This window comes from Gracilinanus agilis, chromosome 1, assembly GCF_016433145.1.
Source record: "Gracilinanus agilis isolate LMUSP501 chromosome 1, AgileGrace, whole genome shotgun sequence".
NCBI classification, from domain to species: Eukaryota; Metazoa; Chordata; class Mammalia; order Didelphimorphia; family Didelphidae; genus Gracilinanus; species Gracilinanus agilis.
In genome coordinates this window covers 59,124,514-59,139,783 of record NC_058130.1, presented here as the reverse complement: position 1 = coordinate 59,139,783, position 15,270 = coordinate 59,124,514, and the positions used below count along the sequence as shown (strand labels likewise).

At 43.7% G+C, this 15,270-nt stretch overlaps 1 protein-coding gene across 1 annotated transcript in view; it reads right to left on the bottom strand.

Moving 5' to 3' along the window:
• GRIP2 (glutamate receptor interacting protein 2) overlaps positions 1-9,442 on the bottom strand; it is a 468,329-nt gene extending 458,887 nt beyond the window's left edge. The window contains exon 1 of the mRNA XM_044676082.1: positions 9,277-9,442. Coding sequence (XP_044532017.1) covers positions 9,277-9,442 — 166 coding nt within the window. The remainder of the gene's footprint in view (positions 1-9,276) is intronic.
• Between the last annotated feature and the right edge of the window lie 5,828 nt (positions 9,443-15,270).

Below are 15,270 nucleotides of genomic sequence, written 5' to 3'. Positions count from 1 at the left end.
ACACACACACACACAGTTCTGAGCAATGAACATTTCCCTGATCCTGACACTACCTTGGTGTGTTTGCATTTACCATTTGTAACCTCTGCCGGCAATCCTGAACAGCATGATGAGCAGCCGGAGAGAGCAGGCAGCCAATCACATCCCATCCTATCGTCCTATAGCTGTCACCTAGGTAACCAGCACAAGGACCCATCAGCTGGCTGTACACAGTGATGAACACACACACACACACATACAGCACACACACACACACACACACACACAGCACACGGCACACTGCACTCCCTGCAGCATTTCCGCTCTTTCAGAACCATTTGGGACCTCTCAAAAGAGTACCTCGGGTATATACAAGAAGAAAGAGATGTTCCTCTATTTGCAGCCTACTGATATATATATATATATATATATATATATATATATATATATATATATATATATATGTCTAGGACTGTAGTAAGGTCTCATTAAAAATTGTCTCACTTGGAATTCTGGGCACAGCCAAGCCAAAGGATGGCCCCTAAGTGGAGCCCATGAAAATGTCATTTCCTCCCTCATACTCTCTCAGGAGGATAGCTACATCTGGGTCTGCAGTTTGGACTGCTGTGGTCATAGGAACAAAGGATCTGTCCCCACTGGGTCGTATCCATGGTCCCTCCAGCCCAAGACTCTACTGCTTGTGTGGCGGTCTGACTTTAAATCCTGTAAACCTTAAAATTTAGGTCCTTTTCTATTTATGTCTCTGTTACATGAAAATTCATTTATGTTTCCTCTCTCAAATCACAGCTTGAGGTAATGAATCCCATTAGTTCATTATTCCAAACCCGAGTTGCAAATGATGGCCCATTCAACCTAGCATTTGGGCTTTGGGGAACAAATCCATGACCATAATTGTACTGATTTCAACCAATTTGATGCTTAGTTTTTGCCTTTCCAGGCTGACAAACCCTATCTTTTTATTAACAATCAGGAGGATGGTAATAATGCTAATGATTGCTGACATTTAGTTTTATTACATTATTTGATCTTCATAACAATACCATAGGGGAGGTGCTTGAGTGTTATTAATCCCCATTCTATAAAAGAGAAAACTGAGGCTAAGAGATAACAGGCTTTGCCTTTAGTCTCAGTTGAGACAGGGCAGAGAAACCCTGGCTCCCAGTCCATTCTTTCCACTACTACACATGGTCTCTTTTTAATCTGTCCTCATTCTTCTAACCACTTGGAATCATAATCATAGACTTTAATAAACATTTAGGATGTTAGAAGCCCTCTAATTTAAAGATGAATTAACTGATTAACTAATCAAGTCCAGGGAAAGGCTTTGCTCAAGGTCACAGAGCTAATTAGTAGGCAAAGCTGAGATTGGCACCCTGGTCTTTTCATCTTCATGCCATGCCCTTTTCACCATATTGGGCTGCCTTCTTAAGATCACCTCTACAGTTGTAGTAGGGCAGCTAGGTGATTCAGTGGATAGAGTGTCAGGAGTTAAAATCTGAGTTCCTGAGTTCAAATCTGGCATCAGACAATTACTAGATGGGTGTCACTTAACAGAATCTGCATCAGTTTCTTCATTTGTAAAATGAGCTGGAGGACATGGCAAACCTCTCTTTGTCTTTGCCAAGAAAATCCGGAATGGAGTCACAAATAATCAAACACAACTGAAATGATTAAACAACATCAGTTGCAGCGTGATCTTTCTTGAAAAGTGTTGACAAATCTGCATATTTCTGCTTTAGCCCCCATTCACCATTGTTCACTGGGTGTTCTTGAACTAATCACTTTGCTTTATGGGATCTCAATTCATTCATATATAAAATGAAGGGGTTAGATGAAATGATCTCTAAGCCCCATTCTGCCTCTGAGTTCTATATTTTCTTCTACCTTGAATGCCCTTTTGCAGTCTTCAGATCTCTCTCTTACACCCTTCCCCAATCAAAATCCCCACCATACTTCAAGATTCAGAATAAGGGTCACCTGTTCCATGAATTATACCTTCATTGCCACTGGTAGAACGTTCCTCCCCTGAACGCTAAGAACACTAGCTTTATACACCTTTTAGGCTACTTATCACAGGCTACCCAGTATAGAGCATCATGCCTTATCCACCAGTGGTTCTCAAGCATTTTTATTTGCTCATAGCATTCTCTTCTCTGCCATGAAGAATGCCAGCACACCCACACCAAACATTTAAGTTGGCAACACTACAGGTTTCAGGAGATTCACTGAAGTGCAATGTCCTTCCAATAAAAGCAGATGTTCTTGTTAATTTTTTTTTTTTGCAAGTTCAAGGTCTTGAGGTTAGTGCCTATATGGAAGAAAGAAGTTGTTTATTTAGCAGGCGCTATACTTATTATACTACATGTGCTCGATAAATAAAATACGTTAAACAAAATTATTTTGAAATTCTACCATAATATGGCATCCAAGACAGTCCCACACCTTCTGAAAACCACTGGATTGTCTGTAAGCTCATTGAAGACAAGTGTCCCATCTCATCAAGTTTTGTACACTCCCACCCATATACAACAAACATATTAAGTCCCTACTAGTGTGCTAAACATAATAGAAAAATATATATAGAAAAATGTAGAGAGAAATATATTTATATATGGAGAAAATATATATAGGAATATATATAAGGATCAGAGTTTGTGTCTTACATACAGTATGATTGAAATAAATATTCATTACAACTTCAGACTAAACCATCTGTGTGTGCATGTTTATATTCATAATTAGAACCACTGTTTCTATTCATCATACACCCCACCTTTCCCCGTCTCTCATGTCACCAGCCAATGTCCCACTCTAAATCCATCCAGCTGGGTGTGGGGAGAAGTCTGTAGCAGGGTCCCAGAGTAGATGACACCTCAGTATGGTGTTACTGCACCCTCTGGAGGCAGCAGCTAGTAGGAAGGACAGCCAGACCCTCTTCTTCCCAAAGCTAAGGTTTACCAGTTCTTGCCAATGAGGAGCAACATCCCTCTTATGGAAGGGCATTCTGATTTTCTCAGAGAACTTTAGAGCTGAAAGACCCTTAGAGATCACTAGTGTAAACCTCATAAGAGGAAAAGAGGGAGAAGGGGGGAGAAAGGGGAAGAAATCACTAGCCATAGAACCCAAATCCCCCAACCCCTAGTTAAATGTCCCTTTAACTCTGTTATGTCCCTATTTCAGGGATATTGAGCATGGACTTACACCTCATGTGATCAAAGTCAGAGAATAATGATAATGGCTCACATTTATATGGTGCTTTATTTGAGTTTAATAAAAATAATAGCTAGCATTTATTTCTACCTAAAGAGCTTTACCAATGTCTCATTTGGTCCTCACAAAAACAACCCAGTGAGCTAGATTTTATTGTCATCCTTGTTTTCCAGATGAGGAAAATGAGGCAAATAGGATAATGTGACTTGCCCAAGGTCACACTGCTAGCTAGTTAGTGTCTGAGATCAGATTTATACTTTCAGACTCCCAATCCGACAATCTCCACTGCAGCAACTAGCTATCTACAAAGAATTATTTCATTTGCTCTGTTATCTCATGGAACTATCTTGTAAGGGAAGTCTTTCCTGATTCTTCCCGTTGTTAATGTACTCTCCCTTTTCAAATGATTCGTTCATCCATTCCATGCAAGCATTTATTAGGTACCTGCTGCCTAACTATTTCCATTATCTCATGGAAGACCACACAAGAAGGAAGTTCTAGGACAAACTATAAACTCCTTGGAGGCATGGAAAAATTCATTTTTTTAATCCCAGAGCCAAGTACATAGTAGGTGCTTTTTTTTTTTTTTTTTTTTTTTACACCTTTACTTGCCATCATCTTAGACTCAGTACTATGTATTGGTTTCAAGACAGAAGAATGGTAAGGGCTAGGTAATGGAGCTTAAGTGACTTGCCCAAGGTCATATAGCTAGGAAGTGTCTGAGGCCAAATTGGAACCCAGGACTGCCTGTTTCTAGGTCTGGCTCTCAACCCACTGAACCACCTAGCTGCACCACCCCTACCAAAGTAGGAGCTTCATAAATTCTTGTTCATTGATTTCATAGGTTTTGTCTTTGTCATTGGTTGTCATTGAGTTGAATAAATGCCCTTCCACAACAAAGGCAATGAAATATGTTCAGGGCATTTCCCTAACTTTCTCAGATTGGTGTCAAAGAAAATGATCATCTCCATATATGAAACGTCTTCTGGACAGGCACTATTCTAGACACACTCTGTGGCTAGCTCAGAGTTGTATCATCTTAAAGCTATGGCCTGCCTAAGACATGGTACGAGGGTTACACAATTGAGGGAGGGTAGATGGAGAGTCCAGTGAGTTGGGTTCTAGTCTCATTAACTGCCTGTGTGACCTGGGGCAAGACATTCCACTTTTCTAGGCCTGAGTGTCTAGTATAACCTTTCCCCCACTACAGGCATTTAATAAATGTTTATCAAATTAAACTAACTCAATGATTACTAAAGTTTTCAGGGCTGCAAGTAGGAATTTTTGGACCAGAAGCAAGCACCATACATTGTACCCAGGGTCAGTGGTATAAAAGGAATTTCCTGGTGAGATGTATATTACAGGAGGGGAGCCTCAATTCAGGGAGGGGGAACCCAGATCCCCAAAATCACCAACTCAAGGTTACTGTTGAGGAGAACACAGAAGGTAGGAAAGTAGGATAGAATGGATTTGCTATTTTAACTAATTATTCTTGCCAACCAGGTACACACCCCATCATTTCTACATTGCTGAAGGACTGAGAAGGCTGTACCTAAAAGTATGATGCCCATTGAATTTTGTGCATTGGGACTAAGCCCCAGCTTTCTCATGCTAATGCCAGCTAGATCTAATTGTCTATTTTTACTTATCTATTAGAAAGACAAAAAGAGAAATATGAAGCTTACCACTCCCAAGGGAATGAAAATTTATATCTTCAGGATGATGACTATCTGGACAGCAAATGGAAAATTCTGCTGGACTGCTGAGACAGAACGGAATAGTGGATAGTGTGCTGGACTTGGTGCCCCAGGAAAGTTACTTCACATTTTGGTATCTCAGCTTGCTTCAGTTTTTACAATAAAGGAGGTGACCTTCATAGCTTCTAGGGTTCCTTCCAGCTCTAAATGTATGATCCTTTAAATAAGAGTTGATGTAATTCCATTTCCTTTTCTTTTTCTTTGTTTTTAAACCTTATCTTCTGTCTTAGAATTGATACTGAGTATCAGTTCCAAGGCCGAAGGGACAAAGGGCTAGACAATGGAGGTTAAGTGACTTGTCCAGGGTCACAGAGCTAGGAAGAGTCTGAGGCCAGATTTTGCCTCTAGGCCAGGCTCCCAATCCACTGAGCCACCTAGCTCCCAGTCTCCCACCCCCATCCCTTTGTTCCATTTCTGATAATTATCCAGGCAGGTCTTTGTACCTCAGTTTCCTTATCTGAAAATGGAAATATCATCAGCTTTCCTCTCTCACAGGGTTATTTTAAAGAATATGCTTTATAAATGTCAATGCCCTCCAAAAAAATAAGCTCTAAATTTTACCCTATTGTCTGGCTATTTGGGAGCACATAGACCCCTCCTGCAGATATGTCTTTTTCTCAATTTATCTGAACAGTTGCAATCACGTAAACCTAGCTGCCATTTCAGCTCTCCACATGTTCTTCTGAGGAGGTGACTCAGACCGACAGGCTGTGTGTCTGTGACCAGAATAACCAGTTTGTGGCACACACACACACATACACACACAGTTTGGTTGTTCTACCCTTTGGACAGAGTTAATTAAAATTGCCACATGATGGAGCCAATCCATGTGCAGTAATTGACTGCAAATACAATCCAGAAACCCTAAAGGAGTCAGGCCACAGGGAGGTGGAGCCTTGGCAACAGGCCAGATCACAGGGCAATCCACCTAAGCCAGGCAATTCTGGTCCTTGAATCATCTATTTCACTAGTTTCCATTCATCAAATCATACCAGATAATTGCCAGGCAGCCACTTCAGCCACTTTGGACCAAGTAAATTCCATGCACCACAAGGGAGAAGAGCCTCTTCCTGTATATCCCCGAACCTAAACCAATTGGCATTTGTGTAATCCTGACAGGTAATGCTTGTCTCGACGATGCAGAAGTCCATCCGAAGTCTTAACGGCTCTCCCTGCCGAGCTCTTTCAAGTCAGACTTGTACAATTTAGAATGGCTGCCTCCAGAGCCCAGAGCTTGGGAAGGCAGTTCCCCTACCAGATGGACTAAAGGTGCGGTTTGACTTTTTAAAAGTAATTGAAACTAAACCCAGCATTTTCTTCCTGCTAGCACCGATGGATGCACTTGGTGTCGCTTTGATTCAGTGCAGTGGCAAAAGATCAATACAATCCCCACAAATATTTTCAAAGTAAGTACTAGGGATTTGACTGCATCCCAGCATTTATAAAGCACCTTTCTCCAAGGGCTACATGAAGAGCTCAAAGTATTTCCATATACCACTGGACCAAATTGCCTCTGAGAAGTCACAAGTAACGTGTCTCCAGGCCTCCTTCTTTCCTCCCCTTCCCATTCATTTAGATGGGCATAGTGAATAGAGTGTTGGGTCTAAAGCCTGGTGTTGAATTTAAGTCCAGCCTGAAATGCTTCCTAGATGAGTGACCCTGGGCAAGTCACTTAACCTTTGCCTCAATAAAATGGGGATAATAACAGACCTACAACACAGGGGCAATCAAAAACTGAGATAATATTTGCAAAACATGTAGCATAGTGCTTGGCACAGAATAGTAGGCACTATTTAAGTGCTTATTCCTTTCTTGTCTTCAATTTAGCATACATTTATTAAATATTTTCTCTGTGTCAAGGACTGAGATAGATGCTGGAGACACGCACAAAAAAAGTTCCTGCCCTCAAGGAGTTTATATTCTACAGAGGCAAAGAGATGCCTCAGCTTCCTGAAGGCAGAAATCATTTTTTACTTGTCTTTGTATCTTGTGGCCTTGCAAATAATGTCTGTAATAAATGCTTAGATTAACTAATAAGTCATTGGGGGAGGGAGAAAACACTAGCAACTGGAAGGATAAGGAGTGATTTCTTCTATGAAGATGGTATTTGAGTTAAGGATTCTCTGAGAGAGTGAGATAGAGTCAGAGAGGCAGGGAAAGAGAAAGACAGGGACAAGGAAAGAGAGAGAGACAGGGAGATAGAAGGGGGAGAGGGAGAGACTGACAGAGAGAGACAGAAAGAGTCAGAGAGAAAGGGAGAGATGGAGACAGAGACAGAGGGAGGAGGGCAGAGAGAATTTGATTATTCCATGAATCCTCTTCCTCCAGATGCCTCCCCATCTCTGCTACTTCCTCTCTGGTCATAGCCTTTCCCCCCAATCTCAGAAGAAGCTGGGCTAATACAGACCCCCGGTACATCTTCCCTGTGTCATCATCCACTTCAGGTTCCTTGTCCTTGTACTCATCCCCTCCCCACCCCCCAACCCCCTAGTCACACCAGCTCCTGGAAATCATGGTCCTCAGAGTTCCAAGGGCAACACCCAATCATCTTAGAGGAGCAGCAGCTGGAGACATCAGTGGGAGAAGTTCCTTGTAGCAGAACTGGACCAAAGTGACCTGACCACAGTAACCAGACACAACAATGGGAACAGCAGCCATGCCAGACTAAAACAGGTTTCTCCTTCTAGCCACCTCCTCATTCACTGCTTCACTTGCTCTTTTCTAAAAAGAGATCTGAAAAGTTTCTCAGGGAGCATAGCAGGACCTGCAGAGAGATCTGTAATCCTATTATAGTCACACAGGCCTCTTATCCAGCCACAGACTGTCATTTGCCTGGCTTGGAGGCTCCCTCCATTGTCCTAGTTTGAAATGGGGGGGGGGGGGGGAGGTGAGACTTCTGCCTGGAGCCTCTTATATGGTCATGAATGAATCAGCCCCACTAATGTTAACCTGTTCATTCCCAGGACAGGTCAATCCCCTTCCCCAAGTTGTCAGCCACCATCATGACTAGACTAAGTTCCCCTACAAGAGTTTTGGGAGGCTAAGTCTGGTCTGGGGTTTAGAAGAGCTCCGAAAGGGGGTGAACCTCCTCCCCTAAAAGCTTTGTGTTTTAGGGCAAAGGCTGTATTCCCTTTTAATTGAAAACTTTCAGGCATAGAGTTGTGGTTCAGGGTCCCTAACCTGGCAAACGAGGAGCTGAGCCTGGGCAATCTGGGGGAAAGAAGTTGGCTTCTGCTGCCTCACCTAGAGGAACTGATGCCCTGACCCTCTTCTAGGAAGGCAGGCTGGCCGCCCAGGGGGCAGGATGAACAACAGGTCCTGGGGGGGGTGGGGTTCAGAAAGCCCTCAAGTTTAGGCAGACCATTTCGCACATCACAGCTCAGCTTAGCCCAGGCTGGCAGGAGGCACTGCAGCACTGCGGCCTGGGGGAGGCCGTGGGGGAGGGGGAACGGGGGACGGACGCAGAGGGGAAAGGTGTGGGCACCCCGATGAGAAGTCCTTCGCTAGCCAGCCCCCCAAGACCACACTGCGTTTCCGTTGTATCCTTCCTGTTTGGAAGAAGCATTTTCCCTGCAACTTTCACGAACTGCCAGTCTGTTGGGCCAGACGGCAAGAGCCCCGGATAAGGCAAGGCAAGGTAAAATCGAGGCGGCCTCTTTGCCTTGAAGGGCCCCCAGAATCGGTCAAACACCAACACACACACACACCTCAAAATAGCAGAAATGCATGCCAGCCTTCCACCCCGGGAGAAGGGGACCACCACCAGGGCAAACTGACGCGAGCTTCCAGAAAGTTGGGTCTGTGAGAATGAGAGCACCCCCCTCTGAGAGAGACCCCCTCCCAACTCTCCCTGCAGACAGTATTCCCTCCATCTCTTCTTCCCACTTTGAGATCTCCGAGCTAGATTCCGGTCCTCTACAGCCAAGATTTCCGAACCTGTTCCCCCGCACCACTGCCCCTGGATCCCCACGCGCCCCAGGGCTGAAGAGACGTTGCTCTTCCCATCAGACGGAGATCGCACGCTAGCCCGACTCTCAAGAAAACAGGACAAGCGCCCCGCTTGCCTCCTCCCAGACAGCAGGTCTATGGAGAGGGGGGGACCCGAGCTCCCCAGGAAGGAGGACCCCGAGACGCAGAGCTGGACATGCGTCCCCCACTCTCGTCTGTGCTGCCGCTGCACGGACTCAGTCCTAGAAGCTTGTACCCCGGCCCCAGCCCCAGAGTCCCCTAGCCCTCCTGGACCCCAGGCCCGAGCTCTGCTCCCCACCTCGGCTCCTCCCCCTTGCACCCCAAGTCGGCCGCGGCTTACCTTCATCCTGCATCCGCTGCAGGCACAAGGCAAGGTTCTTCCTCCAGCCTGGCATCCCGGCGCAGGAGCAGCGCTGGGGCTGCTGCGCAGGACGGAGCCCCCCCCACGCGGCTGGACAGCGCTGGGGATGCGGCGCGGGCAGCCCGCCACCTACCAGGCTGGACATGGGTGGGCACCGGGCTCCTCCATGAGGGCCGGGGCCGAAGGGGCCAAAAAGAGGAGACGGCAGGGAAAGAGGCAAGAGGGCGTAAGGAGAGACAAGGGAGGGAGGCGGGCACCCGAGACTGGGCAGGGCACGGCAGGGCAGGGCACGGCAGGTCGAAGAAGGAAAAGGGGTGGCCAGGGAGAAGGCGCTAGCCCCAGCGGCCGGCTGCCTTCGCCTCTGACGTCGGAACCGCTAGCTGGGGCTTCACTGGACTTGGGGGCTCCGAACCGAGTGTCTCTCCCGGGTCTGGAGTGAGCCACAGGAGCTGCGGTGCCCGCGTGGGGTGGGGACCGTACTAAGTAGCAAGAGAGCCGAGGGGGGCGCCAGGGATGGGGGAGCTCGCTCTCCCCCTCCGGCCTCACAAGGGAGTCCCGGGGGCAGAGATGCAGCGCCCAGGGTGCGCTGCGACGCTCAGCGTGGGCGGGGGAGCTCGAAGCCCCAAACCCCGCGGCCCTTGACTGGGCAGTGGGGCGACGAGAGCCCGACTGGGGAGATCGCGAGAGTAGTACAGTCCTCCTCTGAGGGGGAAAATCTCTTTTTCTCCCCCTCTCCCCGTCTCTGGCTGGCTGTCGCTCTGTCTGCTTTGCTGTGTTTCTGTCTCTGTCTCATTTGCTCGCCAGCTCCCTCCTCCCTCTTCTGTCCTTCCCCTTCTTCCTCTCCTCTCGTTTTTTCCTCCCTCTCTCTAATCTTTCCTTCCTCTCGCTCTCCCTCGCTTTCCCTTTCCTTCTTCTGTCTCTATCCCTCTTCTCTCTTGTATCTAAGCAATTAAGAACTTAGAGAGAGGGCACTCTCCTTAGGATCTGGGTAATAGGAAGTTGCCCAAGTCCAACTAAGATTTCTTCCATCCTCTCCCCCGCCCCCGCAAGACTGGAAGCAGCTCAAAGGCAGGACCTAGACAGGTACTTCTGAGTTGGATGAGAAAGGGTCTTTGAGAACAGAGTCCAAGTAAAAAGACTATTATTCCCACCCCGACTGCCAGAACGGTGGGACAGGAACATGAAATATCTGGAGTCAGTACCCTGTTACGCAGTCAAATGCAAATGGATGACAATTCTATCCAGATAATTCTGTCCTTTGCCTGAATAACTATGCCCATTTTCGGAACAACAGACCTAGCCTCTGACCCTTTGTGCTTGGAGTCCCTCCTATTACCCAGCAAGTCTGATTGACCAGATATCAGCAAAGTTTGGTTACTGGGTCTTACGTTTCCCCTACCCCTTTCTGTATCCCTCTCTCACCTCTCTGTACCCCTTCTCCTCTGACAAGGTCTCCATGCCCTCACAGTGTCCTCTGGCTGCCCATCACCTCCCATTGTGGCAGCACACCTAGGCCTGTCTTCCCCTGCAGTGCCTCATGCCACCAAATTCTCTTCTTTAAGACTTCCTTCAGGTTTTCAATGCCCACTGATCTCAAGTGTTAGGAAGAAGGGAAGGTATTGGGAGAAAACATTTGATTTAGGAAACAGAAGAATTGCATTCCTTATCAAATTTGGTCATTAAGTACCTGGGTAACAACCTCATTTGTCCCTTCAATTTCTGATCTGTAAAATGCGGATTTATTTATTCAACAAGTACCTTAAGTGCAAGGTACTGTGCCAGATTCTGAGAATACAGACAAAAAAAGAAAAAGGCTCTGTTCTCAGGAAATTGGGGGTGGAGAAAGGAAAAGGAGGAGGAGGAGGAGGAGGAGGAGGAGGAAGAGAATGAGGAGGAGGAAGAGAAGGAGGAGAAATAATTTAGCAAACTGTAAGGATGATGGAGAAGGGGCAGGCTTAAGGAATAAGATCATAAGTCTATTTTAAGCATCTTTGAGAAGTCTATGGGATATACAAGTAGAAATGTCCAAAAGGCAGTTGAGGGAGAGGTGGAATGAGTCCAAAAAAGAGCCTGGGGATAGATATTCAGATTTATGAGTCATTTGCAAAGAGATAAAAGCTAATGAAATCAATGAAAAGGAGAATGGAAAGAGAAGAGAGTCAGAATAGACTTTGGGGATACTTACAATTAAGGGCAAGGTATGAATGATCATCCATTAAAGCAGTGGTTCCCAAACTTTTTTGGCCTACCTCCCCCTTTCCAGAAAAATATTACTTAGCACCCCCTGGAAATTATGAAACTATTTATTGAACTCAGAATAGAATGTAATACAAAAAAAGTGTGGCCATCACTGTACCCCTGGATTGCTGCAGGGAGCGGTGGCGCCCATTTTGGGAATCACTGTATTAAAGGAAACTGAGAAGTGATCAAATAGAGGAACAACCAGGAGAAAATAAATCCAGAAAATCATTAAATATTTATTAAGTATTTACTATGTGCCAGACCCTGTGCTATGTGTTGAAAATACAAAAAAAGAGATGAAAGACTCCATCAGGGGGGCTTAAAATCTAATGAGAAAGATGATATGTAAACAAAGCAACCTATATATAGGATGAATAGGAAATAATCAACAGATGGAAAACTATTAAGAATATCTAGAAAAAGAGACTATCTATTGTCAAAAACTCCAGAGAAGTCAAAGAGTGTGAGGTCATTTAGATGGGAAAGAATTACTGGTAACCTTGGAAGAGAGTAGTATCTATTAAGTGGTAGGTTAGGAAGCCAGATTTCAAGGAATTGAGAAAGGAATGGAAACTAAGAAAATAGAGGCAATGGTTAAAATATCACTAAACTGTTCATACTCTTTGACTCAGCAGTAACACTACTAGGCCTAAACCTAGTATATACTGTATACAAAAATATTTGCTGCAGTTCTTTTCGTAATGGCAAAAAAACTGGAAACTTAAAGGGTACTCAGTTGGTGGAATGAGTGAACAAATTATGGGATCTGAATATAATAGAATACTATCATAGCATGGAGAATGATAAAAAGGTTGGTTTCAAAGAAACTTGGGAAGGCTTGTAAGAGCTGATGCAGAGCAAAGTAAGAAGAACCAGAAAAATGTACACCATAACAACACTATTATAAAGGCAAACAACTTTGAAAAGCTTAGGAACTTTGAGCAATGCAATTACCAACCAAGATTCCAGAAGTTTGATGGAGCATGCTGGCAAAAAGGTGACAGACTCAAGAGGAAGAATGAGACATAGTTTTTAGACAGACCAATGGGAGAAATTTATTTTGCTGGGCTCTCCATATTTGTTGCAAGGATTTGGGCTCTTGAAAAAGAGAAAATGATTGCTTGTTAATTGAAAAAAGCAAAGTGTTATTTTAAAAAGAAGAAAGCAGAGGCAATGAACTAGACAGATTTTTCAAGCAATTTAATTGTAAAAGAAAAGGATCTAAAGAACAATTGCTTGATTTTAATGTTGGAGAGTGCATGTGAAAGGGATTCAAGTCAGCTAGAGGTTTTTTAGGAATAGAGAGATCTGGGCATGTTTATAACTAGCAGGATCCAAATCAGAGAATAAGAAAAGATAGAAGATCGAAATAGGAAGATAATATCTATCTGTCACATATGAGAACTAAAGAAAATAATGAATGCATGCACTCATTCAACAACTATGTATTATCTACTATGTATAAATATGATTTGAAAACTTTAAAGTTCTACACAAATATAAAGTACTGTTCATAGTTTATTAATTTAGCATCGTTGCTCTAGAGCTGAAAAGCATCTCACCCACTGTCTAATCCAATTATTTTATGAAAATGAAAATTGAGTCCCAGGGAAGTTTTGACTTATTCAAGGTTCCACCAGAAGTAAGAAGTTAGCATTTATATATAAGGTTTGCAAAACATTTTACACAAATAATCATATTCGAACCTCACAATAATAACTCAGTGAGATAGGTGCCATCATTATTTCCATTTTATAGATGAGGAAATTAAGTTCTAGAAAGGTGACATGTATTTCTCTGGGTTGTACAAGAAGTAAGAAAATGAGGCAGGACTTAAAAATAGGTCCTTTAATCCTAAAGCCAGGACTCTTTTAAGTACCCTGCAGGTCACATAAAGAGAGTTCTCAGTAAACTAAAGTGAATCTCTAATAGTGGAATTGTAGGCAATGTGATAAAGTAAATACTTACACCAGTTGTCCCCTAGCTTGTAATTTACTCCAACTGTCTCTTAGAATCTCAGCCTCAGTTCAGGTGCCGTTTCTTATAGGAAGCCTTTGCTTTCACAAGTTCATGTACATATCATCTATGTAAATATTATATCCTCCCTCCACATCCAACTAGTTAGAATAGAAATTCCTTAAACAGGGACTATATTTCCCATTCTAGCCTTGTAGCACTAGCCCCTAGCATAGTATCTTACACAAAGTAGGTATTTAAATAATTAGATTGTGTTCATTGGATTTGAAAGTGAAGTAAAGGATTTCAGAGCCTGAGGAACAGACTTTTGGTTCATAGGATAATAAGCAAGAAAGTACTTTAGAGAAGACCAAGTCCAGAGAGGTTAAATGATGTCTGCAGGGTCACACAGGTAATAAGTGACAAATTCAGGATTTAAACTCAGGTCATCTGATTCCCAATCAAGCATTTTTCCCATTATACCATACATAACATACCTAGTTCCATTCAGAAAGTAGTTACTAAGCACTTACTCTGTGCAAAGCATTGTTCTAGTCACAGTAATTTCCCACAGGCTCTGCCAATAGTATAAACTGGCCGTTATTGTTATTGTTTAGTTATGTCCAACACTTTGTGACCACATTTGGAGTTTGTTTGTTTTTTGCAAAGATACTGGGAGTGGTTTGTCATTTCCTTCTCCAGTTTATTTTACAGATGAGGAAACTGAGGCAAGAAGGTACAAGGTCACACAGCTAGTGTTTGAAACCAGATTTGAACTCGCGAAGATGAGTCTTGATTCCATGTTCTATCCATTGAGCCACCTAGTTGCCCCAAACTATATATACATATATATATACATACACATATATATGCATATAGAAAATCTCAGTGGAATTAGAATATAGAATTGCACAACATAAACTCCTTGAAAGCAAGGACCTCATTTTTATATTTATATTTTCTCTCTGTGTAAGGGGAGGGATTTTTCTCTCCCACCTTGTAATATTAATGTAAATCACAAGGTATTAAATGTAAGGGTGGCTGCACATGATGAAACTTTATGTATGTCAACCATTTAAATGAGTTTACACCCTGTCATTGCAATAGGAGGTACAACTCAAAGAAGAAACAGCTTGACTGGGTAGCCTCACAAACTAACCATGACTCTGGAGAGCTTTAAATAGCTGGAGGAATTTCAGCAGCCAGCCAGCAGACCAGTCAATAGAAGACTTTAGTTAGGCCCTTGAGAAAGAATTGCTCTTTAGGAGAGGGAAGGAGCTTCCCTCTTTCCTCCGTCCCTCCTTTCCCCCATTGACTATAGTATGAGAGAGAGACTGTATCCTTAGAAGACAAATCATCCAATTGGAAGCAGGGAAAGACCCACCTAGGACAAACCCAGACAAATGCATATGCCCAAGAGAGGTGCTTAGATAAGGACTCCTCCAGGCAGAGAGCTATATTTCAAGAGAACCTCATAAGGATTCAATGAAGGAAGAAGAGAATGTCTGAGAACCAAGGAGACTCTTTTCCTCATGTGTTCATTGTTCATATGCCTCACTATCATTTTTCTCAGAGTGTGGGTTCACTCTCGCCAATGATTTTGTGTGTTCAAAGGGAGAATACTCTTGTCTAGGAAGGGGCATTTTATACCAACTGATCTAAAATTATCTTCTGAGTAAATTGTAGTTCATCCTTCATTAAAAAACAAACAAACAAACAAAAACCTTACTGTGTATTTGTTCCAAAGCAAAAGAGTGGTCAGGGATAGGCAATGGA